A 25,322-nucleotide genomic window follows, 5' to 3' on the forward strand; every position below is an offset into this window, starting at 1 on the left:
ACCAACACGAGTCGCCGACTGCATGGATACCGACTACCTGTTCCGTCCCGACAAGCCGATCAAGTTTGCATTCGCGCCATCACGACCCGATTTGTCACCCGCACCACCGGTGAAATCAAGTCCGCTCAAGCGCAACGACGGCCTTATGAACCTCAATGAAACCCTATGTAGCAGCCCCAACGCGAAACGGCGCATCTTACACGGCGTGTCGGGTCTTGGAAACGACTTCGCGAGTATATTCGACCAGTCACCCGCGCCGCGCAAAGACACAGACGCAGCGCACCAAGTATATAACGACCTCGACTCGTTTGACTTCGCGTTACCGGCGACCACAACGCCAATCCGAAGAGGGACTTCGCTGAGGAGATCGACGCTCTCTCAGCGAGTGTCCAACACACCGCGACCCAAGCCCGCGTACGACGGCGACTTTGCTCTGCCCGGCCCCGCGGCTTCAAAGACCCGAAACAGGATGTCTCTGGACAGCTCGCTTGCGCAGAGCACGACACCAGCACAGACACCGTTCCGCACTGGAACATTCGACGCCAGTCGCATGGGCCTGCCCCAGGCAGCTCGCGGCAGCTTTGGCAGCTCCACGCCGCACCCTCTCTCGATGGCACATACACCATCATCGGCCTCGTCTAACGGACGCGGCGACACACCAATGGCGCCTCCGCGATCTTCCGTCTTTGGCATGCCCCAGGCTGCCCCATCTGCCCCGTCACAGCACTTCTCGCGATCTCTCCCTCTCGGTGTCGGCCGGCCACAGGGTCCCGGAGGTGATGCCTTCCCGGATTCATTCGACACGCCTTTCAAGGCTGTGCCAGCTCCACCCATGGCTTTTTCGACCGGTCTCCTCTCGAAGAAGAACCGGAACATCGACGAGCCAGCCGCCGGCGCAGGCATCTATGTCATGCCTGACACACCATCCAAGCGACAGTCGTTCCCTCCTGCCGCAGGTGACCGCACTCCAAACTTTGACACTCCTCTTGTCAAGCGCAAGAGCTTGTTTGGCGAGTCGGTGCGACCGCAGCACCAGTTCGGAACACCGAGCACGCCATTCAGTGCCAACGTGTCCAAGTTCTCCGACAATTTGGGCAAGCGCGCTGGTATCTTTGGGAACTCAAACAGCTCCCTTCAGCGACGTGGTAGCTTTGTCAGCATCGACGGTGATGACGATGTGCTGCCCGACAACCAGTCACCCACGGCCAACCGCATGACAGACAGCCAGTCCAGCGTCGAGGAGATGCCACCCACCCCTACTAAGCCTAGCGGTGGTTCAAGCAGGCGGTCCAAGGAGAGCAGCTTGCGACGCAAGACTTTCCGATCGCGCCCATCCATTGGCGCCGACACCTTCGCCGCACCCGAGAACGAAAGCAGACCGACCAGTAAGTACTCCTATCCGATCCCCGCGAGTCCGCACGACGATGCCTCCTCATCATCAGATGGAGAAGAGCCCTCAGCGACTGCCGATTCCCCTACACACGACCTCTCCTTTCCTCGAAGTCGGTTTCTGCGGCAATCCAAGAAACTCGGACGCCCGTCACCGCTCCCTCGTCGAGCTCCCCGTGTCACACCCCATAAGAGCGACGCTAAGACATCAGCAGCTGCCGGAGCCTCATTCGGTGCACCAAGTCCACAGACTCCAAGCGAGTCCTGTTTCGCAGACTTCGATGCCAGACTGTCCATGGCAGGTCGAAGGCGCCCTGACAACCATCCTTTCGCGCAGAGCTTGAGCGCTCTTGCCCCTGCCACACCGACCACACCCCGCGAGAACCACTTCTTTCACAGTGTGCAGGGTGTCATCCCCATCGGTCTCACAAAGAACGATGTGGATGAGTCGCTCACTGAGCGCTTCCACGAGGTGAAGCAGCTGGACGGTGGCGAAGGCGAGTTCTCCGTTGTGTACCGTGTCGGCAAGCCTGTGAAGGTCTCACCCGGAAGGTCACCCGCTGGCAGCCAAGTGTGGGTTGTCAAAAAGTCCAAGAAGCCTTACCTTGGCGCCGGCGACCGCACTAGGAAGATGCGAGAGGTCGATGTCCTTTATGCGCTTCGTGGTAACGACCACGTGCTAGACATCAAGACACACTGGGAGGCAAACTCTCACCTATACATCCAGACGGAGTACTGCGAGGGTGGCAACTTGAGGAAGTACCTCGACACCGTCGGCTTCAACAGCAGGCTGGACGACTTCAGGATCTGGAAGATCCTCCTGGAGCTGTCAATGGTAAGTCAAGATCTCAATGCAACTGCATTACCATGATTAACATGTCCTAGGGTCTCACGTTTATCCACAACTCTGGATATATCCACCTCGATCTCAAGCCCGCCAACATCCTGATCGACTTTGAGGGTGGTCTCAAGATCGCCGACTTCGGTCTTGCCAGCTCATGGCCTGCGCCCAAGCACATCGACGGTGAGGGCGATCGTCACTACCTCGCGCCAGAGGCCCTCACCGGTGGTTTCGACAAGCCAGCCGATGTCTTCGCTCTGGGCATGATGCTCGCCGAGATCGCCGGCAACTGCGTCATTCCTGAGAACGGCCTCTACTGGCAAAAGTTGAGGTCAGGTGACTTTGACAGCGTGCTGCCCAGCTTGACCTGGAGCGCAGACAGCAGCACCCTCAGCCGCGATGCGAAGGGCGACCCAATGCCCGAGAACTCGAGGGCCTCCATGGATGGCTTCTTGATGTCCGATATGGACAATGACTCAATGTCGTCCATCACTGCGCGTCCTCACTCGAGCCACGAGGAGGAGTTGCTCCACGCACCTAAGTTCATGGTGGAGCGCTACAACGAGCATTCGATGGACCATGTCGTCAAGGCCATGCTCCATCAAGACCCCACTCAGCGTCCCACCGCTGAGATGGTGCTACACTGCTTTGGCTGTTCTTGGGTCGCGTCAAGGAGGCGTGCGGGCGCCACAGTCTATGAAGGCAACTTCGGACCCGGCGATGAGGTGCTTGACACCTACGCTGGCGAGGCACACCACGACCTCGACGCTGACATGATGGACATGAGCTAGGCACTTGTCTAACTCATCATCTGTTGGCATGTTTAAAACTACTTCTATTCGGTACTGCTATCTGGACATTGCGACGCTACACACCTGGTCTTTTGGCCCTCAGCAAGCTTTTGACGACTATGTTGTTGGATGCGATGCGATCTGTAGCAATCTGTCGACTTGTCTCCCGATACGGCACCTTTGTTTTACTGGAATTTCGACATTGTTTCGATCTGGCGTTCAAAAGAGGTGGAAAGGAAATCTCAAAAGCTTCACTTCGTTGCTTGTACGACTCACGTTTGGAGTCGTTTCTTTACGCTTCTGTCACGACACGGCCATTTGGGAAAGGGATTTGAGTTTTTTGAAATGGGTTTTCGGCGTTCAAAGTTGCATAATGCATAACCCACGAGGATACCTTCGCCAGCTGGAATAGCGCGAACCGGGGGCACCGGCGTACTTTGCTTTTTTAACACTTCACGACGAACACGGCTCCGTTTTATTGGAGGATCTTGCTGGCAGGTCGACCTTTTGTCGTGCCGCGGACGGTGTTTGAGAAGTGGTGGGACATGGATGGAAGTTGCGGTAATGCTCAAATATTATCACACGATGTCATGACCATAAGCTATGTCTTCTTTGCTTGCGCTATGTGATGTACGTGATGCGATGACTACTAGAAATCATCTATGTAAGCAGAACTGACTGTAGATTTGAATGACCAGCAAGGATAACATGAACAAGCACAACAAGTATATAATCCGACCATTTATCTCTCTTCTTCATCACAGATCGCCTCCCACCAACCAAAAGTGTATATAGACGAATCGATGTGCTCTGCGTTGTTCTCTCCAAAAATGCATTAGGCTATCTCTTCGTGTGCTCTTCTAAAAACACGGAGATGACTTGGCAATGTCTTGTGCGCCATCGCCGTCACCGAATCAAATATTGGGCCAATACACGGGGAGAAATCGAAAAGCGAAAACGATAATAATAATGGGCGAGTAGACGCAAGCATATCAATGGTGGCCTCTGCCCTCTTCGTCTCTTCTTCAACACACACATGTTCCTCCATCCTCTCTAAACACGGTGGCTGAAGATGTATGTGTTTTGTCTTATGTTTTTCAAAACCCAAGTTGCTATGACACTATGACTGCGCGGAGCATCTCTTAAAGACACACCTACCAAGGCTTATGTGTCTCGTGGTGGCGGAAAGCTTTATATGAACTTTTGGAAAGACATACTAGAAGGTCCCATGGCTGGTGCGCTGTCTGAAATCTGGTCCAAGCGACTTCATGAGAAGGAGATCAGAAATCGACTTTAGCGATGGCGATGGGTGTGGAGAGTGAAGAGCGGTCGGGAGTATAAACATGAGTTCTGCGATGGTGCCTCGTCTTTCACACACACTCCAAGTCCAAAAATCTTACCAAAAAGAAACGTTCACCCAACACATGGACGCTGCGCTGCTCTCCTTCCAAAAAAAAAAACCATGTGATCACCATCAAATGTGTGCTCAGTCTCACGGCTCCATTTCAAAACTCCGGATCAAGCTCTATCATTGTGTCGCGTTTCCAAAAGCTTTGTAGAACTCAAGCCATGGAGAGATCGAAGTGACGCTGAAATCTACTCGCAATGACATCACAGACGAGTAAGAACCGAGCATAGGGAGATACAAAACCTCACACTTCTTCGCTACTTTCTCTCCTTATCAAATACATTCAGCAATACTTTATGAAAACCGGTATAATGGTGCATGATGAATGTGCTGTGCTTCTCCGGAACCTTGGGAACCTGCAGACCATTGATCTGCACGTCGTCCAAAAGTCACCCGAACTTTCGAATATGCTGTTCCTGCTCTGTCTTCTGACATGTACTCCTGTAAAGAGAGAAGTCGTAATTCTTAAAAGGGAAAGGCCTGGTTCATGTGTGCGAGACTTCTCCGAAGCTCAAGATCTATGTTTTTTTTATAGAGCGATGACTTTGAAAACATATTGTCGATCATTTCCGATGTTTCTTCCAACGCACTCGCCGTTTTCAGCACACGAAATCAGCATGGGTATGGGAACGTAAGCGATGCGCTTTTTTAAAACTTTGAATCTATGATTTGCAGCCATTGGTTAAACCAAGGATTGGGCTGATACATGAGTGGCTTCTGCGCGTTGTTTTGGAGAAATAAAAAATGGCGTCATCGATCTGGAAATGTCGTGAGTGGGACATACATACGTGCGAGACTGTCGGGAAAGTTCATGATAGAATCGATGTCTTTGTCTGGATGAGGAGTATAGATACTTCGCCGGAGTCAGTACTTCAGCTTCTTCAATATATTCAGCAGGATGAGAATACCAAAAGTCCGTCGAAGCTTATGAGATGTGGGTTTTACGCGTCCAAATACCAAAGCATCTTAAGCTATGAAGTGTTCGCCCTCTGCCAGTGCAGATCCAAAAAGCTTTTCCGCAGACATAAAGCTCTCGCATTCGGAAACCTTACCAAGTTATTAAAAAAACAACCATGTCACACATGGCTGTGGCTCTTCTGCTATTTGATATATCAAAAGTCATCAAGCAGTCTGATACTCTGAAGCATAGCAAATGCCAGATGATTGGCCTTGAGGGAGTATAAATCATCCCGCCTTCTACGCATCTTACTTCTCCTCACACCACTCTTACTTTTCGGAAGTTCAAAAACCAGTTCCCCTCACCGCATGTCTTTTGTCCTGGCCCAAAGACGTAGATAACACTTTCAAATGGGTACTGTCTGCTAGTATCGCGTCGAATCTTGAGAAAGAGTATTTAAACATATGCTCGGACCTTCTTATCTCAAAAGTTCGCCATTAAAACTCGTCATGACCGCTCTCCTACTCACCTCTCCAAGATAGACAAGAGGCCCCGGTATGAGCCATCAAATCCCCCTCTTGCCTTATTGCCCCATGTCAAGTTTACCACACGACTATTTGCACAACACAAAAATGGACATATGCAGGGACATATGTGCGTTCCTCTTCTGCCTGGAACAAAGCATTTATTAAAGCCTGCTATGTTGTTTGTGAACCATTGCGTTTTTGAAAGTACACATTGAGATCTTGCCATGGCGTGAGAAGCGCCTGTTTCTTCTGGTATCTTTTCCGCTCTCTTCTCTCCAAGACAGATGGCAGAGTTCAGCATGTCGTCCAAGAAAGATTTGTTCAAAAACCAAACAGATCCACTCCCATGTGAGGAAAGTAAGTGCGAGGCTGCCTGAAGAAGACGGAATAACTACATTGCTTTGTGCGGGTATCAAGATATACTTTATGAAAAACAAGTAAACGCCGAAAAGCTTGTCCGAAAGCAAAAACGAACTGCGCCCGGTCGTATGTGAAGGCGAAATATTAGCGGATTTACTCTGAGTCGTCTCCACTGTCGCCTTTATCGTCATCAGAATCCCCTTTGCCGTCTTCGTCGTCGTCGTCGTCGTCCATATCGTCGTCATCGTCCTTCTCTTCCTCGCTTTCCTCCTCTTCATCGTCGCTAAACTCGATCTTCTGCAATTTCTTCGGTGCCGCAGCAGCCGCTCTTCGGGGCCTCCTGCCACCGCCCTCACCTGCAGTGCCCCAATGCGCCTCAGCCTCTTGAATCGCCGCAAGGTCCTTTTCAAACTCGCGCTTCTCCTTGATCTTCGCAGCTTTCTCAACCGAGTATTTGCCATCCATACCGACGTCTTTCAGCCAGCCCTTTAAGACGCGGATCTTTTCCTTGTTCGTGTCGCAATTGGAGAGCTCCGGGTCCTTGGACCAGACTTTGCGGATGCCGCATTTGACCAGCCAGCCTTGGAGGCGCTTAACCTCCGCGGTGTCGGGGTCATCGTCGGCTTTCGGTTTTGCAGCGGGTTTGGCTTTGGGAGCGGTGGCCTTCTTTGCAGCAGGGTCCTTCTTGCGAGACTTCTTTCTGGGCGATTCGTCGATGAGTTCGGAGAGCTCGCTTTCGGAGACGTCGCCCTTGGACTCGGGTGGTGGTGTGACTGATGGCTTCTTGACTGGTGTCGCGGCGGGTTCGTCGTCGCTCTCGTTAACGACTGGCTTCTTTGCCTTTGTGGGTTTTGGTGGTGTTGTTTCCTCCTCACCTGATTCCTCTGTCACGACGTTCTTCTTCCGCTGCACCAGTTTCTTCTTGGGTGGCTCGCTTTCGGCCTCAGAGGGCTCGTCCACGGGCGCGTCTGAGAGTTCATCGTCGAGGTCGTCGTCGGAATCGGTCTTCCTCCGCTTCTTCGGCTTCTTCGGCGGCGCGACTGCCTTTCGCTTCACGCCCTTTGGCTCAGGCTTCGCTTTTGCCTTCCTCGCAGGCTTGGGTGTGGGTTGCGGCGCCACGGCCTTCTTTGGTGTGGGCTCGGGTGTGGCTTCCGTGCAGTACTTTTCCTGCCGCGTCGTTAGATCTAATAGATGCCATAATTGCGGCTGTACTCACGACGGCCTCGTTAATAGTCGTCTGGCTCTTCTGCTTCCAAACTGCATCCTTCTTCAGGAAGCCTTCTGGTAGGCTGAGCTCTTTCTCTGCGCGCGCTCGGATGCGCTTCACAGTCAGATCCTCGTCTTTGCCTGTTTTGTGAATCGCAATGACGACATCGCGCAGCTTCTGCGATATGGTCGCCTCGGACGGCAGACCTCCCTCGGAGTCGGACATGTTTTGTCGTGTCGTGGTGTTGATCGACAATAGTACGCGTCTGACGCGCCGCAGAGGCAATGGCGTAGCTAGCTTAGGGCAGGAACGACCCGCGACAGCTTCGCTTAGCGTCTCACGTGATCTACCAAGCGTCCCAGTCGCGTCCACTACGCTGCAGTCTACCCAGGCAGGCGGGCGAAGGAGCAAATCAAGGCCGAAACGTGCAAATCAGCCTTGCTGTCAGGCTTCGGCCTATTGCTGCCCCTATGGCGTACCAACGGACTCACGCCAGCATGCTTACTTCTTGTGGCCTGTGTGGAGCTCCCCACGTCGCCAGGATCCCAGCAACCGACGTCACAGGAAATGGCATGCAAGTTTGCGAGGTGCACCTTCACGTCCCGATATTTCCCACCGCCCAGTCCGCACCCAACGTGCCATACCGCAAATCTGCCCGTCTTCTAGTTTTAGAACATCCTAGACCTATTTGTCCCTTGCTGCAGGTGATTTGGTCCAAGATCCTGCACTCTGACCCTCGCTTGTCGAGTCCCAGAAGCTGCGAGAATCCACTCTGCGCTGAGCGGGTCCCGTCCCCCAATATCATTCTTTCGTCACCCGCGCACGAGATAAAAGCCGTCCTCCCGAGCGAGCTACTCTGCCTGCCCGCTGACGTCCACAAACAAATTGCGACCTACCGCGCTGACCTCTCACTGTCCCCCACGGGCAAGCCAGCGCACCTAGAAAACAACACCACCCGCCCGCCTCGAACGCTACTCCTACACCCATACCCCGCTTTTATATACCGCAAACATGACAGACGGGCCCACGAAACTGGTCCGACCCAAGACCGAGGAGGGGCGCCTCTTGCTGGTCTCGAATCGCCTGCCACATCACCATCAAGCGCTCCGATGAGGGCAAGTACGAGATGTCCATGTCCTCGGGCGGCCTGGTCAGCGGCCTGAGCGGCCTTGCAAAGACGACCACTTTTCAATGGTACGGCTGGGCCGGGTCTCGAGGTGCCAGAGGACGAGATCAAGCAGCTCTCGGGCCAGCTGAAGGACGAGTACAACGCGGTCCCCGTCATGCTCGACGACGAGCTTGCGGACCAGACACTACAACGGCTTCTCAAGTGAGACCACCCCACCATAGCGTGATATGCTTCTGTTCCTCATACTCTCATACTAATCGGCAGATGCCATCATGTGGCCGCTTTTCCACTACCACCCCTGGTGAGATCACATCCGACGAGTCCGCGTGGGAGGCATACACGCAGGCGAACCGGCTCTTCGCGCAGGCAGTCGCCAGGGACGTCCAGGACAACGACATGGTCTGGGTGCACGACTACCACCTGATGCTCATGCCGCAGATGCTGCGCGAGGAGATTGGCAACACCAAGAAGAATGTCAAGATTGGCTTCTTCCTGCACACGCCGTTTCCCAGCTCGGAGATCTACCGCATTCTCCCGGTGCGCAACGAGATCCTCCGTGGCGTGCTCGACTGCGACCTGATCGGCTTCCACACATACGACTATGCGCGCCACTTCCTCAGCAGTTGTTCGCGCATCCTGTGAGTCCACCATATATAATACACATTTCTCAGCCACTAATGTAGTCAGGGGCCTTGCGACAACACCGAACGGCGTCGAATACAAGGGAAGGCACATTACGGTTGGCGCCTTCCCAATCGGTATCGACCCGGAGAAGTTCGACGAGGGCTTGAAGAAGCCCAAGGTGCAGGAGCGCATCGCCGCTCTTGAAAAGAAATTTCAGGGCGTCAAGCTCATCGTCGGTGTTGACCGTTTGGACTACATCAAGGGTGTGCCTCAGAAGCTACACGCGCTTGAGGTCTTCTTGACCGAGCACCCAGAATGGATCGGCAAGGTCGTGCTCGTCCAGGTGGCAGTACCGTCAAGACAAGACGTCGAAGAGTACCAGAACCTCCGCGCTGTCGTCAACGAGCTCGTCGGTCGCATCAACGGCAAGTTCGGCACCGTTGAATTCATGCCGATCCACTTCATGCACAAGTCGGTATCCTTCGACGAGCTCATCGCCTTGTACTCGGTGTCAGATGTATGCCTTGTCTCCTCAACGCGCGACGGCATGAACTTGGTTTCCTACGAGTACATTGCGACTCAGGAGAAGCGACACGGCGTCATGATCTTGTCAGAATTCACGGGTGCAGCCCAAAGCCTTAATGGGAGCTTGGTAGTCAACCCGTGGAACACTGAAGAACTGGCAGACTCGATTCATGAGGCAGTCACCATGGGCGATGAGCAGCGATCTTTGAACTACCAGAAACTGTCCAAATACGTGCGGAAGTACACCAGGTATGTCAAACCTTTTCTGTTCTCATTGGAATTTGATGCTAACACAACGCAGTGCCTGGTGGGGCGAGTCCTTTGTCACTGAGCTCAGAAGAATCTCGGCGACATTAGATCGCAAAGTTCAGTTCGCATCAAAACCAGCCTCGGACACGAAGCCTGAGGATATTGGCGCCGCTCTTCCCAAGCAGGGGGAGAGCCTTACCACCAAGGACAAGGAATCAGACCCCGCAGCCGCTGTTGAGGACAACAAGGAGTCCGCGGCCATAGAACTGCCCATCCAGCCCAAGAAGTCTGCCACGCAGTAGAGCAGCTCCCTTGCCGTTCTCCTCCTCAGTCACCTCAATCTTCCAACTTTTAAAAATCGACCAAACATAACGACCCTCAGCATGACACGGTAGTCCGGCGCGATGGTTCTGCTTGGCTAGATGGATATGTTTTTCACGAGTACCCCAGCCGTATCCATCTCTAGTGCGATTCGACATAGATCTCACACTGCTCCCTGTAGATGAAAATGCAGCATTCAGATACCCCTTACAGTTTTAACAACGCCCAATGGCTTCATGAGTGACCTAATTTGGCAGCAGCACTGATACTTGATGTCTTAATGGACTTCAGGCTATTGCATCGTCGTACAAAAAACACCGGGGCGATTACGCAATATACACATCTCAGAACTTGACCACTCTGTCCTGCACCCGCAAAGTGTCACTATCAATACCTTCATGATCTTTCATTTCTTTTGCAGCTTCTGCATCCAAGACGAGATTATACCAGCCGACAATTGTACCGTCGTCTTCTTTGATCTGCCCAGGGGTATGACCGAGCCTGACTTTGGAATTCAGGTACTTGTCCATGGACTGCGGGTCACTGGTTTCATTTGCTAAGGCTCGGTATCTCTGCGTGTTGCCATTTGACTCATTACCGACAGCAATTGATCCAGCTGCGAGTCGGATGTCTGTCGTCTTACCTCGTAGCTTCGGTCCACCATTCCTCGGAGAAGATCGGTCTCATTGGGAAAAGTCACCAATCTCCAGGCTTATATCATTTGTCAAGGGCGCATGAAGCTCTGGCCGATCGCGCCTGATCAGCTGTTCAGACGGCGACTGACCACGCTCTCTTCCATCAGACTCAGCGAGGTCATATGTATCCCAATCGCCACCTACATCTCGGACGCCAACATGGGTTTTCACCTCCCCGAACGACTCGGCGCTTAAAAAGAGGTTGAACCACGCAATCACCTCACCGTCCTGCCGTACAGTGGTAATCTCCGTCCCGCTCTTCACCTTGGACTTTAAAAATTCCCCGGTCGCTTTGGTGTCCGTGCCAGGCACAGGGACAGCCATGAAGCGATCGGTAGGATTGAGGGCACGAGGAATAGGGCGATTTTCGACAGACTGTACACCATCTATAGACTCGAGCCATGGTGCGAGGCCGTAATGGCGAGATGTGAGCGTCCACGCGAGAACTCGTCCGCCTTGTCGGTTTGCAATGAGATTCGAGGCTCCGTATCTGGCTGTCAACGAGGCTTCTAGTTCGGAAGTGTTGGCGGCGGATGTGGGAGTTAGGGTGTAGGTATTCATGCTATCATTTCTTTCGCTTTGGTCAGAGAATATGTCTGCAATGAACGTGGAGTAAAACGCTGTGGAGCGACATGAAACGCAAAAATGCGGTTGCAGTAGAGAGCGTGCTTACTCGTTGGATGAGCTCGCCATTATTCGACGACGGCGCGGGGCCGTGTTGACTGAAAGATGCTGCAGCTGGGGCGCGGCGGGCATAAAGGCGATGTTAGTTGCAGGAGGGCCAAATGCTTGTGACGTGGACCTTGCTGTGCCGCAATGAACGCGCTACATGCAAGCTCCAATGTTTCTTCCGATTACCGTTCCACTTTAACTAACTATTCAGCAGGGGGAAAATCCCCAAAATACTCCATTTCTCTTATGACCCTCACATGCTTAATCTCCGTGTATCCCCTGACCTGCGTGAAACCCCCGTCATCTAGCATGAGGATTATACCATCCCGATAGTGCTGAAGGACATGGTCTCTGGATTCTGAACTTTGGGCTTGAGAAAGGCTTCGGTCTCTTTCATATCGCTACATTCCTTCGCGCGTACGTTGTAGAGCTGAGTGTCTTGTTGCGATATGCCGTCTGAAGCATCGTGAGGCTCATGTCGGTCTCTTGGCTCCATGAGAGTATGCCACTGCCATCCCGATTGGAAGTGAACTTTTGAAGTACCCTATCGGCTCTTCAGTAGAATGTCAACATCTGCAGTGTTTGAGCAGTCTGAGGGAATGACGGTGTATAGGGACATACCCTCACCACTAGTCTATATGTCAGGCGCGAAAAATGTAAAGTGAAGATTATACATATACTGTGAGCTTGAACGCCATGGCTCCAAGAATCGGCAGGTCTTGAGATGTTGGGGTGTAGCCGAGGGCAAATGTTGTAGAAGAGGACGGAACGGCAGCGAAGCTCATGACATAAGAGCCGTGCCGCAATAACTGAGCCGCACTCATATACATGCCTCACAGCAAGATCGAAGGGCAGAGCACGAACCAAACCGAAGAGGTCACATGAATCGAGATATTCCATTTGAACACGAGCAAGACGATACTCTCAGTTCCGCAAGATCTTCCAATCTCATACAATCCAACCACCTACTTCTTCTTACTCCCCCTCCCACCCCTCGGTTTCGCCTTCCCCTTCGCCGCCGCCGCTCCCGCGCGCCCACCAGCAATCATAACCCTGACCTTACTCACAGGCACCACGCCCACGACCTCTGTCTCCTTCCAGCCCCGAATCAGCTCCATCTCTTTGGGCCAAATGCGCTCGACATCCTGGGCACTCTTATCCGTCGCCTTCGCATCCTTACCCGCATGGTCCCAAATAGTCAGAATCTCCTTGACAGCTTTGCCGCGCTTCGTCGATCCGGGCTGGATCTTGGCTTTGTATTTGTATGTAGAGAGCGCGGACCAGGGGGCGCAGACGGGGATGGCGGTGAGCAGGTCATCGCCAGGGAGGGGGCGGCCGGTGAAGGCGTCGAGATTGAGGAGGTTGGTTCTGAGGACTTCGTCGCCTTCGTCATCGTCGTCTTGGGCTTGGGCGGCTTGTCGGGCTTCTTCGGCGGCTTTACCTACGGCTTGGGCGCGGAGATGTTGTTGGCGTCGACGCTCCTTGTTGGCGGCGGCTTCTTCTTCCTTTTTGCGCTTTTCTTCGGCAGCCGTCTCAGCGGCTTGTTGCCCGGATTTCGAGCCTAATAGGCGCATTGCTAGTTCGCGATCTTCTTCGTCTTGGGCGGCGTATTTGGCTGCGAGCTTCTTTTGCTTGCTGCGTTTGCCTCGTGGGAGTGGGCTGCTAGTTGCCTTTGATGCTTGTGATGTAACTGTGCCTGCAGGCTTTGTGGGCTGCTGCGCTTCTTCGCCAGCAGATGCGCTTTCGTCCCCATCAACACTGCCATCTGCAGGCGTCTTTTGTGATGGGACCTGCACAGATGCAGGCAACTGGCCTTTCTTCAGCAGACGACGCTCTTTTGCCGATAGATGACGGCGGCTAGCGCCCTTGGTCTGTTCAGAATCTCCAAGTGAGCCGGTGTCGTCCTGTGCATCTCCTTGATGGCTGGCACCGTCTCGACCCCCTGACATAACATGTCCCGACTTTCCGTTGACAGACTTGACATCTTCATCTTCATCTTCATCACTGCTGTTCTCGTGTGCATCTGCCTTGCTCGACTGTAGCGGATTGGCGTGTCCTGCTGCTTCCGACTCGGCATCGCTTTCCTCAGTATGCTCCATCTTCGCATCCGGAAAGTCATCGTCCGAGTCAGAGGCGAGCTTCGCATCAGGAAACTCATCATCGTCACTGTCATCCTCTTTGGAACCCTGAGTAGCTTTTGGCTGCTCCTCTGAGTCGGGTGCCATTTCTACTGCAGAGATGTTGACACCGTCTAGAACACGATGCTTATTGTGTCGAGCCTTGCTTGCTTCGCTGATCTCGAACATCACAGCGAGGCCGACGATGAGCTGAGCTGGGGGAAGGTACTCCTTTTTGCCCTTGATATTGAAGAGGCCTGGCGGCAGGAACTCGCCGGTCTGGCCAGTCTTGCTGACTTGATCGGCCAACACCCACCATGCTGACATGACTGCTTTTGACTCCCATGCATCCGACGAACAAACGGAAAGATGCCCGGCCTGTGAAAGGGTCGATGGTGGAATGGGCGCATCTGGGGTCGTGGGTTTGTTTTTGATGATCATCGGTACAGCACCCTTCAGGTCGGCATGGACGTAAACGTCACCTTTTCGGAAGTACCTCCTGTAGATGATCTCATTCTGTTGAGCATCTTTGCCTCCCAAAACGAGGTAGCCGTCCGAGGAGATGAAGTAGATGAACTTTTCGAACCACTGCTGCTTACGCACAGGTCGCAAAATATCCTTCTCTTGCTTCAGGCCCTTCTTCAGATCTTCAGCGACCTTTTTCTCGTGACTCTTCAAGGCCTTGGTAGAAGCTTGCAATGTTCGGTCTTCCTTACTAGCTGCAGTCTTCTTTTGATCGTAGTATTCTGTCGAATTCGCCCAAGGGGACAAAGCAAGGTCAATGTCGATGGCAAGCTTTGGTCGAGCTGCTGGCTTAGCAGGCGCAGCCTTCTTCTTGGGGCCTTCGTCTTCATCTTCCGAATCCTCGCTCACTGAGCTAGTTTCGTTGCCCTCATCGTCGTCTTCTTCGGCGTGGTCGAAGTCCGTCTCGTCGAGCAGGAGGGTAATCGTGTTCTCATGGAGCTTTAGTGGCAGCTTGATCGTCTCAGCAACCGCGTTCCCATGGCTTTGCTCACGCTCAATCAGACTAGCAATATCGCCCCAGTCCATCCCTTGTCTGATCAGCCCGTTGACTGCCTCTGTCGCCTCGGCCACGCGATGCACGTTCGCAAGGATAGCTTCGGCCTTTCGGAAGTTTACCTCCTGCACCTGCTGCAGACCGCCAAGGCGCTCTTCGTGCTCTCTGCGGGCCTTTTCCAGCTTCTTCTTTGCCTGTTGTTCACGCTCGGTCAATCGTGACTCGAGCTTCTGTCCCTCTATCGACGAGAAGAACTCGTCAACAGCCTTATTGAAGCCATCGAACTCGAGGAACGTGTAGTCTGACTCTTCAAACTGTTGCGGCCGGAAAGGATGGAAGTCGTCGTACATGTGTTTTGACTTCTCAGCGCCCTCCTCGTCTGTTGTCGCATTCGGATTTGGCTTGGCTAGGATGTAGCCTTTCGTTTGTTCCTGGCTGTTGATTTCATCTGTGATCTTCCTGGCGTCTTTCAAGACGCTAAGGAGCTTCTCGAGCAGCTCGTCATTTGCCAATATTTCCTCCGGCTTCAGTGCAGAGTCGTATTTTGCGACATGCAGGGCGTGATCTACCAGCAACGGAGGGCATTCCGTGATAGACACTGCGAGTGCCTTCCTCAGCGCATCCTTGCCCACTTTTTTCGCTTTCTTGCCGGTCGCAGCGGGTTGCGCTTGCTGCCTGTCCACGGCTTTCTGCAGTCCTTTGCGAATCCTATCCTTTGTGAGCTCTGGTGCACCACCATAGTTCTGGCGCATCGACAAGTTGTACTCCAAGCCAACTCTCAGCCTCTCGTGTTCCTCGCCCTCATCGACATTCCGCAACAAGGCCAAGACCTTCAAGTCGCCATCTGTGAGGACAATGTTGCCGCCAGCATAGAACTCCAGGTAGAGTCTGTACAAGCCGTCTGAGAATTGGAACTCGAGAATGCGGTCGGTGCCGATTTGAGCAATGGACGTCACTCGCCGCGTCTTGAGGTACTTCCGCAGCTTTGCGACAAAGGTCGAGGGCGCTGCGGCGGTAGTGCGGGCATATTCGGTGAGATGGCAACGAAAGCCAGAGTCAATAAGCAATTGCTCACGGTGATCGGGTTTATGGAACTTGATGAGGAAGATTCTCTGTGAGAGCGTCAGCTAGCACTTGTCGTAGCAGCGTGGCGCATACATACCGACGACAAGTCGTAGACATTCGTCACTCGCAAAGATGTCAAGCTTTTGGACAGCTCGTGAGCAATGACCTGAAATCGTCAGTAATGAGCAACAAGACCCATTAGTATACTGACCTTCACATCCAAGCTGGAAAACCTCTGCTTCATGGTGGAGTTGTCGTGTGCAGAGTCTTTGGTGGGGCTGTGATGACGATGCTGGAGCGCGGAAGTGGCGCGCAAGCTGGCGTGCAGGGGTCATGGAAATGTTCCTGAATGCTTAGTAACAAACAACATGTCCTCACGCTACCATGGCTGCTTTCACGGGAGGTCTACTGTGCAATCAGTGGAGACATTAATGCATTCAGCCATGTTGGTGGAAATGTCAGCCTACCAGTTCTATCATGCCAGAACACTGAGGCTGTCTACCACTAGCCTCGTTTTGCCGTCAAAACTCCTGCAACGCCGTACACAGAATGAACCTGATCATAGCCCTTGCCGTATCCTCTCTGCGAGCTGCCTCTTTCCAAACTCCCACGCGTTGAGGAATCCTTGTTCCGACAGCTCAATGTTCTTCATCGAGCTCATGTCTTGCGCGGGCGGCTTGCTGACACGCGAAGCAACAATGACTGGATCGGTCTCGAGAATGATGCCGTCGTCGACGAGCTCGTCCACGGCAAGTGACTGGTGGAGTTAGTTTTCGCGCAGCTAGCCAGGGCCATCTACATACCACCAGGTCGTAGTTCTCGATGACGGTTCGCTTGTCCACTGAGTTCCTGCGACGGGTCAGAATCGGCCGTCTTTTGGCTATGGTGCACTCACTTTAGCAGAATGTTGAGCGAGTCTCGCAGCGCAAGCACAACACTGCGACACGGTTAGTCAGAGTTCGCACAATGCATCCAGCACCCGTACCTGTACAGAAGCACCTCATTCTCCTCGGCGCCTCCCACGACGTAGAGCATGACGTCCGACTCCATCTTGAACACGACCACCTTCTGGTCGTACAGTATGATGTCGGTCGTCTGCTTGGCTGTCTTCTCTGTCCACTAGTCAGACTACGCTCCCCAGTCAACGGCCGTCTCGCACGCACCCAGCAGTCCCTTCTCGAACGCTTTCTGGTCCTTCACCGTCTTGTATGCTTGCTGGCCAGGGAAGTCGGTATGCACGCCGGGCGGGGGGTGCGGGTTCGAGTAGTACTTGGTGAGGATGCGCGAGCCATCGTCAATGGCGAGGATGAGGATGGCCTGGACGCTGAAGAGGGACAGAGGGCGCGACATGGTTGCTGATGTGTCTGCTGTGTGTGCTGTGTCGAGTTTCGCGTGGGGTTTTGATAGGTGTCTCCTCGACCATGTCCAGCGGAGAAGCGGCCAATCACGGAGGTCCCGCTAGTGCGACCCGGCCGAAAAGTCCATTGTGGTTGCCGTCCAGCGTCACTGCTTCACGTCAAACATGCACAAGATCTCGCGCACCTCGCTCGCTGCTATAGTCTGCCCCTCAGCGCCGTTCCTTGCCCCGCGTCTCCTTCGCGCCGCCGTGTCCATTGCTGTCCACCCAGCCAGAGGAGCCACGCCATCTGCAGCCCCCCAAAAGTCATGTTATGCGACTGAAGCAAAGTCCAAAGGCACCCGCTTGTCTGGGCGAGAGAGATGGGAGAGGAGAGCCAAGTGGCTGAAAAAAAGTAGCCTTGCAGAGCCGGATGTCGCTTCAGATGGGGTTGCGCCTCTGCTCGGCAGGCTGCGCAAAGCAGTCGAGCTGCGCGACTTGCCGCTCATGATGCATCTGTACCCAACTCTCGTCGAAGCGCGACTTCTGAACCGCAAGGACACTCGCTGCATTGCCCAGGCATTGCATGTCCTCGCCCGCCAACGGACCAAGCCGCCGAACCTTACCCAATTCACCGAGAATGTTGTCGCCGACATCCTCAGTGGCGCACTCCCGCCTCATCCCTATGCATTCGTCCACCTGCTGGGCCTGTACAGAGATCTCAAGCGTTTCACCGAGGGGCATGAGCTGTGGCAATGGCTCGTGCAGCAAGACGATACCTATCTGTCCCAGGCTGCCTATGGTGCAGCTATTGAGTTACTGGCCCACGGAGGCAAGGCAACTCTGCCGCAACTCGAGGAGCTGTATAGCCAAGGACTGGTGCGCTTTCCAGGAACCTTTGCAGCCTACCATCTCTCGCCTGACGCCATTGTTCCGGACCGCACTCAGCCAGTCGTCGTGCCAGGCGTCCCGACCGTTTTGTTCCAGGGCATATGCACCGCCCGCATTCTGGCGCGCGACTGGAAAAACGCATATCTGGCGCTCGATACCATCCTTCGCTTGTACCCTACGCAGGTCCCGCCTCGTTTCTTTGAGCTTTTCCTGGCTGAGCGACCTCTCTCGGAAGCTTACACAGCAGTCATGATCGCATGTCGTGCGGGCATACTCATGAGCCCTGCACAAATCAGCAATCTCAGCCATGACTTGAAGAATGCTTTGCTCAGCGCTGCCTCAATGTCGGATCGCGTCAAGCTCTTGCGAGCCATTGCGAACGCTCTATATGCCTACCAAGAAGCTGGTGGAACAATACAGGACCGGTACATTTCGACTCTCCTTACTTGCTTCTCTCATTTGCTACCGTCAGTGAGTCCAGGTGAGAGCTTTGACGGTGACGCTGCTCAACTCCGTACCATTGTTGTTCTTACGGCGCGTGAAATCATGACAGGGCTGCTACAGGCCGGCTTTCCTGGTCAGTTGAAGCTGTGGGAGGCCATGATTTCTATAGCTGGGCCTCTGCGCGATCCCGACCTGCTCACAACAACTCTGCAAGACATGAAGGCAGCCGGCGCAGAATTGAGCCCAGCCGGCACCAGGGTTGCGATGAATTCTGCTGGCTTACTGAAGAATCAGGCGCTAATTAAGCTGCTGTGGCACAAGGTCATTTCCACTGCCGAAAGCGAGGGCGCACAGATCGCCTTCGAAGACTGGATCACTTTCACCAAGGCGTGCAGGAGGGCTGATTTGGTGGATTACTTCCGCGAACAAGAATCAAAATTGGCACACACGACCACTGCTGCCGTCCAGCAGTACCTGGCTCAGAAACTGGATTTCGACGAGAGCTTGCTCATCAACAGTCAGCCGTCTTTCGAATACATGCCAGTCGAAGAGTTCGCCGCCGAAATGGAAGGTCTGAAGGAGCAGATGAACAATGTGGAAGCGGTCATCATGTCAGGCGCGCCGCTCGATCTCAAGAGATTTCCATTCCACATGCACATTGATCCCTCTGCCACACCAATAAGCTCGCCCGAGAACCTCCGCGCCGTGTACGATGAGATGACGACCGACCCGCACCAGCCCCCACCACAGCCAGCCGCGGACGGATCGGTGCCTCCACCCGCTCTGAGCTCAACGAAAATCGCCTTCGACGAATTGCGCTTCTTGAACTGGTTGAGCATTGTTGAGTTGATGAACGAAGCTGAAGCGTTTGAGAAGGATCTGAACGTCAAGATCGACCAGGCTATCAGCGCAGGCGAACCTGCTGATACACAGCGGCTCCTCTACCGGCCAAAAGTGCTGAAAGAGCCGCTGAAAACGCAGGCCGAGATTAAGGAGAGGATCAAAGCGCTGCGAAGTCCTTCGCCGACTATTGCGACAAGGACCACACCACGCGATTGAGTGGAAGCTTCATAGTAATAAATGGAGTACTGAAGAACAAGCATTCCTTTTTCAATGCAAGTTTAGAATGTACTTTCACATCGTACAATTCTCACAATACCCGAGGTTAGGTTGCACTTTAGAAATCATCTTTTCTTCTACTGATATCTCTCCTCATCTACGGTTTCCTACACATCCGTCCATCTTTGGCAACGCTCCACATATCACTTCCCACGCCCTTGAGGATGTAGAAAACATTCTCCGGATCATATTTCCTCTTCACATCATCCAGCTTCTTGAAGTTCTTCCCGAAGAAAACGTCCTGCCACCTCTCCTGCCTGAAATCCGCCTCGTTCATATACGATCCAGAGCCCGGCGTCACCGCCTCGATCTTCGGCATGAACTCCTCCGTCATCTTCTTCTGCGCAGCCTCCATATCCACCCACGGCGCCGTGCTATTCCAGTTTGTAATCATCTGCAGCTGCGTGATGGTACTGCGCCACGCAGGCAGCACAGCATTCTCCGGCCCAGCGCGCTTGCTGTAATCCGCGGAGCTCCCAGCGAGCAACACGCCCGCGGCAGTCAGCTCGTTGTACACCGTAACTAGCTCCTTGTTCTTGTTCACCGCGACGTCGCGCGGGATCAGGCGCCCGCCGAACTGGTACCGGTTCACCTCGAAGCTACCCCGTGGCAGAGGGCCCATGTACTTGTCGTAGTGGTCGCGGTAGGACAGCGTGGAGTATGCGATCGGCGGGGTAATTCCTAGGTCTACCAGCGCTTTGGCGAACGGCGCGAGGACGACGTCTTTGACGTATGTTGCGTTGGAGTCCCAGACGGTCACGGGCTTGAGCACGAGATACTGCGTGTTCTGCAGGAACACGACCATGGCGCCCGCGTCGATCATCGCAGGCATCAGCGCGTGGAAGGCGCTCACCGCAGCCGCGAATTTCTCGGGGGTTGTACTGCCAGCGAGGAGTTGCATCACAGCGCCGCCAACGGGTTTGGCAGTGTACGCGCGGACTGTCATGGAGACGACCACGCCGTAGGTGCCGCCGCCGCCGCCGGACAGTGCCCAGTAGAGATCAGCGTTCTCTGTCGGGGAGGCAGTGACGATGTCGCCCCGCGCGGTAACCACGTCGAAAGACAGCGTTTGATCAGCCGCGAGCCCGAATTGCGTGGACAGCGCAGAATGCCCACCACCCTGCGTGAATCCACCAGCAAGACCAACCGTCGCACACTCGCCCGACACGACCGTAAGACCCTGCTTGTTCGCCGCCTCGAGCACCTCATACCCAATCACGCCCGCGCCAACCGTCACGGTGGGGCCAGAATAGTACTTGTCGCTCCACGTGCCGAAGGAGATGTTCTTGAGATCCTGGGTCCAGATGGCGAGGGCGCCGGCGCCGGTGCTGCGGCCGAGGAAGTCGTGGCCGGTGTTGCGGACGAGGACGCGGATTTTGTTAGCCCTGGCGAAGGAGAGGGCAGCGATGATGTCCTGGTGCGAGGTGGCTTTGACGGAATAGGAGACGTAGTTGCCGAGGGTGCAGGGGGTGGAGCGGTCGGTGAAGGGGGAGCAAGTTTGGTTGGCGAAGTAGGATTGCATGACTGAGTGTGAGGAGGGGATGCTGGGGACAGGTTAGTATGCTGTTCTGCTTCATGTTGCCACGTCTGAAATGTTACTTACTGAGTCAATGGGTTCAGCCATTGTGCTTTGAGGTTCTCACAAGCATCGCCGTCAAATGTCGGGTCGTGGCACGGGGATCCGATAGGAACAGTAGCCACAAGCTTCCCGTTGACTGTAGAGTTGAGGGCACTCCCAAGTATTTTGGGACGGCCAGCAAGCATCGCCTGGCAGGCACAGACACTCCTCAGCACGAGGAGATGCAGGCTTGCCTTCACTGTGGCGAAGAAGAGTCGCCCAAATGAGCCCTGCAACTAGATCGAGCTTCATAGCGAACGAATGAATGACTTGAAAGCTGCAATGCAAGGTGCTCTCTCGTCGACAAGTCCATCACTGCGATATATACCAAGATTTCCGAGTTAGCATTGTTCTCTAGCATGGTTACAATTTCGGCGATGAAGCCCTTCGAGTATGTTGCCTTCTGAAGTAGGATAGAAGGCCGGTCAGAATCCACATGGGCTCGGAGCTGCCCTGAGTGAAGTGGTAATCATGCTGCCAAGTGTATGGTCAGAAACATTTGCACGTGAAGCGGCACACAGAACCAGGTGTGTTCATCCTATAGAAACGGCAAGAACGGCAGTGGCGACTCGCGAAGCGCTGCGGCCTGGTAGCAAAAAGTCATCGCAGCTAAGAGTGCAAAGGGTGTGAATGCCGAGAGGGTGACATGGTGTGAGTGAGCACTTGAGAGAACTAATGCAGGGTCGGTGCTGGGATCTACCCAAGGTCCGACCACTAGATTCAGGGCACCGGTGAGACCTCGGCCATTACTGCATCGCATCGCCATTCGAACGCCCAGATGGAATTTCCATCGAATCCCACTTCTCAGACCTTGCCAACGGGGCTCGTGTCTTGATGCGCGGGCTGATGAGGCACGGGAAGGAATGCCAAGCTGACCGGACTCTTCTCCCCATTATTTTGCGGAGCCTTAGGCCAGGGCATGACACAGGGGAATCTCCCTGCGGCTGAAGACATCAAGTCGAATCAGAGATGAGTGGCTGAGGAAATTTGCGCGTGTCGGATAGCGCTGGTTTGACAAGAGGGCTACGCGATGAACGCATTGTGGAAGCTACAATGACTTGGATCCACCGTTAGTACACCTTGGGAGGTCGGATCTATTCAGGCGAGGAGCTTTATACACTACTCCACTCGCACCCGCAAGATGATCAGCCGGCCCTCCGCAAAGTGCCGCCGTGTTGATCGAATAGCTGCTGATCTAAGCTTCTGAAATCCCACTTGCTCGTGGACCACAGATGAACTGGTGGTGGTTCTGGTTGTCATACACAAGGCGAAATGGTTCTGTCTGCCAAAATAAGCTATTATTGGTAAGCTGCATTTTTTGGAAGTGATCGGTGAAGATATTGGTAAAAACCCCCTGGAACTTGCCATGCCGCCCATTTCTTGTCTTGCATTTCGACTGCGCATTCACTTCGCATAGGTGGATCCTCTAACGAGCGAAGCGAGCTTCCTAAGGACGGAGAGTGCCCTTTCGAACTAGCACAAAGGTCCCACTTCGGTTTCGTCAAGAGGGCGGTTCCACTTTGATCTTCGCGTACGCGTTGAAGTTCTCTATGATCTGCACTATCTAGTCCCCCGAAGAAGATGAGCACGTGTGGAGTTGTCGACAGTTAAGGTTGAGTCCGTGAACGAACGCAACTGAAAGATCTGCACACCGGAGGAGTGGATTTGACATCTCATTGGGACCACGACAGGGGATTCCGCCCACCGGTGCCGTTACGCACAGGAAATGCAAGGCACTCTATGCATTCTTGATCACCTTCGTTGTCTGTGGATGAAGGGATCCAAACAAGGACGGATCGGCTAAGGGACTTTAGTTCCGGGCAACCTTCCTCCCCTTTCCAGCGTATTCGCCCGTACGCACACCTTACCGTGCAGCCACACCCAGACCACTAATTCCCATAGATGGGAAACCCGACAAAGACCCCTTTCCGACAGCGACAAGAAACTTGGTACTAACCCCACAGTCGTTCTCATCGTTCGTGCCCTCAGTGCCGGTTAACTTGCGCGCCGGCCAAAGTACGGCTGGCAATAAAGTTTGTGCTAGCCAAATGCCGTGCTGTGCCGTTGTGACGGACACCCACCATGGGCTTAGGCCGGCTAGCGATAGTGCGACGTCTTGAATCGTACCGAGTATTACTCCAATTCACCCTACGGCCATAATTACCCTGGACATCCCTCGACATGTTTGATACGCCTATTTGTGGGCCAACGAGGAGTCGATCTAATAGGATCTGAGGACAGGATCTTTCCAAGGAAAACCCCGTTTGCACTCCGACATATTAACCAGGACTTCACGCGCTTTCGCCCGCGTGAACACAAACACCAACATGTTGCTCCCCCTTCGAAAGGTGTTGGTCGTTCTTTTCGGTCTCTGCTGGGCTGTTGCAGCACAACAATCTGCAGAGTCCAAGATTCCTTTGTGTGCTGTAAGTACCTTTTGTGAACACCTTCATAGCTGCATGTGCTAAGTTTTACCAGCAAATATGTCTACTGGAGGCCTTCCAGACCAAAGCTTGTGCGCCCACAGACAAGGCATGCATTTGCACCAATGCAAAGTTCCAGGCACCGGTCTCAGCATGTGTTGCTGCCAACTGCACGATTCCTGAAGCTCTCGGTACGTACAACTAGTTGATGACCTTAAGGCAGTACAGCCTAACAAGCATTCAGCAACCAAGAACTACAGCTTGAGGAACTGCGGAGCGCCCATCCGCAACCGCGGGCCAAAATATGTTGTGATATCAAACGTCATGATCTCCATCACCGCCGTCTTCGTGATCATCCGCTTCGCCTTCAAGATTGTCTACTCGAAGCTCGAAATCGGCCTCGACGATTGGGCTGTACTAGCATGTGTCTTGACTGCTATTCCCAGTGCGATTGTCACGGTCTTTGGAACCGTCAGGCACGGTCTTGGTCAAGACATATGGACTCTCGAACCCGAAGAAATCACCAAGATGCTGAAATACTTCTACGTCATGGCGTCGTTGTACTTTACAGAGCTCTCCCTGCTAAAACTCACGCTCCTCTTCTTCTACATCCGCGTCTTTCCCAGCAAGCCCGTCCAGCGCCTACTCTGGGGCACTGTCATCTTTGTTGTTCTCTGGGGGTTGGTATTCGTCTGCCTGGCTATCTTCCAATGCCAGCCGATTAGCTACTTTTGGACACACTGGGACGGTCTTCATGAAGGCCACTGCCTTGACATCAACGCCATAACTGTGTCAAACGCTGCCATCAGTATCTTTCTGGACTTATGGATCCTTGGTATTCCTCTCTGGCAACTCTGGGGCTTGAAGATGCACTGGAAGAAGAAGGTCGGCGTCGCCCTGATGTTCTGTGTTGGTACATTCGTCACTGTCGTCAGCATTCTGCGCCTCTCCGCGCTCGTTCACTTTGCGCAATCATCCAATGCCAGCTGGGAATTCTATGACGTCTCCCTGTGGAGTACCATTGAGATCAGCGTCGGCTGCATGTGGTAAGTACTCTACTTCACTGGCTTTGTAACAGTCCTAACAAAATTCTAGTGCTTGTTTACCCACACTCCGTCTTCTCCTCGTCAAGATCTTCCCTGTCCTTGCAGGCTCGACTACACGCAGCAGACAACAATACTACAATTACGGAAGCGGCAACGAACTCAAAGACATCAGCGCAAACGCGAACTCTCGGAACCCAAGGAGCCGCACATCGAAGAGCGGACTGTCAAGCATCGCTCGGTCACAAACGTCGCCACCCTTCCCACACGACAATGGCATCACAGTCAAGACATCGTATACCGTCGAGCGCATGCACAGCGATACGGACGAAGCAAGTCTGGTGTCGCATGAGAACGAGAAGAAATAGAGTCCAGGCGCCTTTCCGCGCGTGCTTTTTAGATAGATACCCATCATATGTCACATATTTCCAACTACACGATCCAAGTTTTCCACACCCTCTGTCTTCATGTGAGTTGCGATGCGCGCATTGCAATTGCACAATCTTTGCATGACGTTTCTCTACCGCCTTTTGCACCCCAATTCACATGCCAATCTCACGGCCCCATACCCACCCCTACCGCTGTCATTCATCCCGCCTCCACAGACACACT

General features: G+C 53.7%; 11 protein-coding genes across 11 annotated transcripts; 5 read left to right on the plus strand and 6 right to left on the minus strand.

Moving 5' to 3' along the window:
* Positions 1-22: 22 nt before the first annotated feature.
* On the plus strand, positions 23-3,021 carry SNOG_09600 (hypothetical protein; the record flags this gene model as incomplete). Its single annotated transcript, XM_001799837.1, has 2 exons — positions 23-2,224; positions 2,275-3,021. 2 exons carry the CDS (start codon positions 23-25, stop codon positions 3,019-3,021), a joined length of 2,949 nt encoding a protein of 982 aa, XP_001799889.1.
* Positions 3,022-6,153: 3,132 nt separating this feature from the next.
* Positions 6,154-6,348, plus strand: SNOG_09601 (hypothetical protein; the record flags this gene model as incomplete). Its single annotated transcript, XM_001799838.1, has 2 exons — positions 6,154-6,211; positions 6,293-6,348. The coding sequence occupies 2 exons, from the start codon at positions 6,154-6,156 to the stop codon at positions 6,346-6,348; spliced, it is 114 nt and encodes a 37-aa protein (XP_001799890.1).
* A 19-nt stretch (positions 6,349-6,367) lies between these two features.
* On the minus strand, positions 6,368-7,646 carry SNOG_09602 (hypothetical protein; the record flags this gene model as incomplete). The annotated part of the gene is made up of 2 exons (XM_001799839.1): positions 6,368-7,381; positions 7,431-7,646. The coding sequence occupies 2 exons, from the start codon at positions 7,644-7,646 to the stop codon at positions 6,368-6,370; spliced, it is 1,230 nt and encodes a 409-aa protein (XP_001799891.1).
* A 901-nt stretch (positions 7,647-8,547) lies between these two features.
* Positions 8,548-10,479, plus strand: SNOG_09603 (hypothetical protein; the record flags this gene model as incomplete). Its single annotated transcript, XM_001799840.1, has 3 exons — positions 8,548-9,188; positions 9,238-9,948; positions 10,001-10,479. 3 exons carry the CDS (start codon positions 8,548-8,550, stop codon positions 10,248-10,250), a joined length of 1,602 nt encoding a protein of 533 aa, XP_001799892.1. The 3' UTR covers positions 10,251-10,479.
* Positions 10,480-10,613: 134 nt separating this feature from the next.
* Positions 10,614-11,657, minus strand: SNOG_09604 (hypothetical protein; the record flags this gene model as incomplete). The annotated part of the gene is made up of 3 exons (XM_001799841.1): positions 10,614-10,951; positions 11,054-11,535; positions 11,638-11,657. 3 exons carry the CDS (start codon positions 11,655-11,657, stop codon positions 10,614-10,616), a joined length of 840 nt encoding a protein of 279 aa, XP_001799893.1.
* Positions 11,658-11,952: 295 nt separating this feature from the next.
* Positions 11,953-12,466, minus strand: SNOG_09605 (hypothetical protein; the record flags this gene model as incomplete). The annotated part of the gene is made up of 2 exons (XM_001799842.1): positions 11,953-12,180; positions 12,317-12,466. The coding sequence occupies 2 exons, from the start codon at positions 12,464-12,466 to the stop codon at positions 11,953-11,955; spliced, it is 378 nt and encodes a 125-aa protein (XP_001799894.1).
* Positions 12,467-12,601: 135 nt separating this feature from the next.
* SNOG_09606 (hypothetical protein) lies at positions 12,602-16,080 on the minus strand (the record flags this gene model as incomplete). The annotated part of the gene is made up of 3 exons (XM_001799843.1): positions 12,602-15,898; positions 15,934-16,002; positions 16,048-16,080. 3 exons carry the CDS (start codon positions 16,078-16,080, stop codon positions 12,602-12,604), a joined length of 3,399 nt encoding a protein of 1,132 aa, XP_001799895.1.
* A 167-nt stretch (positions 16,081-16,247) lies between these two features.
* On the minus strand, positions 16,248-17,186 carry SNOG_09607 (hypothetical protein; the record flags this gene model as incomplete). Its single annotated transcript, XM_001799844.1, has 5 exons — positions 16,248-16,593; positions 16,640-16,685; positions 16,732-16,773; positions 16,822-16,948; positions 17,000-17,186. 5 exons carry the CDS (start codon positions 17,184-17,186, stop codon positions 16,396-16,398), a joined length of 600 nt encoding a protein of 199 aa, XP_001799896.1. The 3' UTR covers positions 16,248-16,395.
* Positions 17,187-17,358: 172 nt separating this feature from the next.
* On the plus strand, positions 17,359-19,566 carry SNOG_09608 (hypothetical protein; the record flags this gene model as incomplete). Its single annotated transcript, XM_001799845.1, has 1 exon — positions 17,359-19,566. The coding sequence occupies one exon, from the start codon at positions 17,359-17,361 to the stop codon at positions 19,564-19,566; it is 2,208 nt and encodes a 735-aa protein (XP_001799897.1).
* Positions 19,567-19,723: 157 nt separating this feature from the next.
* Positions 19,724-21,148, minus strand: SNOG_09609 (hypothetical protein; the record flags this gene model as incomplete). The annotated part of the gene is made up of 1 exon (XM_001799846.1): positions 19,724-21,148. One exon carries the CDS (start codon positions 21,146-21,148, stop codon positions 19,724-19,726), a length of 1,425 nt encoding a protein of 474 aa, XP_001799898.1.
* A 2,423-nt stretch (positions 21,149-23,571) lies between these two features.
* Positions 23,572-25,078, plus strand: SNOG_09610 (hypothetical protein; the record flags this gene model as incomplete). Its single annotated transcript, XM_001799847.1, has 4 exons — positions 23,572-23,670; positions 23,723-23,858; positions 23,891-24,713; positions 24,763-25,078. The coding sequence occupies 4 exons, from the start codon at positions 23,572-23,574 to the stop codon at positions 25,076-25,078; spliced, it is 1,374 nt and encodes a 457-aa protein (XP_001799899.1).
* Positions 25,079-25,322: the final 244 nt, after the last annotated feature.

This window comes from Parastagonospora nodorum, assembly GCF_000146915.1.
Source record: "Parastagonospora nodorum SN15 chromosome Unknown scaffold_15, whole genome shotgun sequence".
Lineage (NCBI taxonomy): Eukaryota > Fungi > Ascomycota > Dothideomycetes > Pleosporales > Phaeosphaeriaceae > Parastagonospora > Parastagonospora nodorum.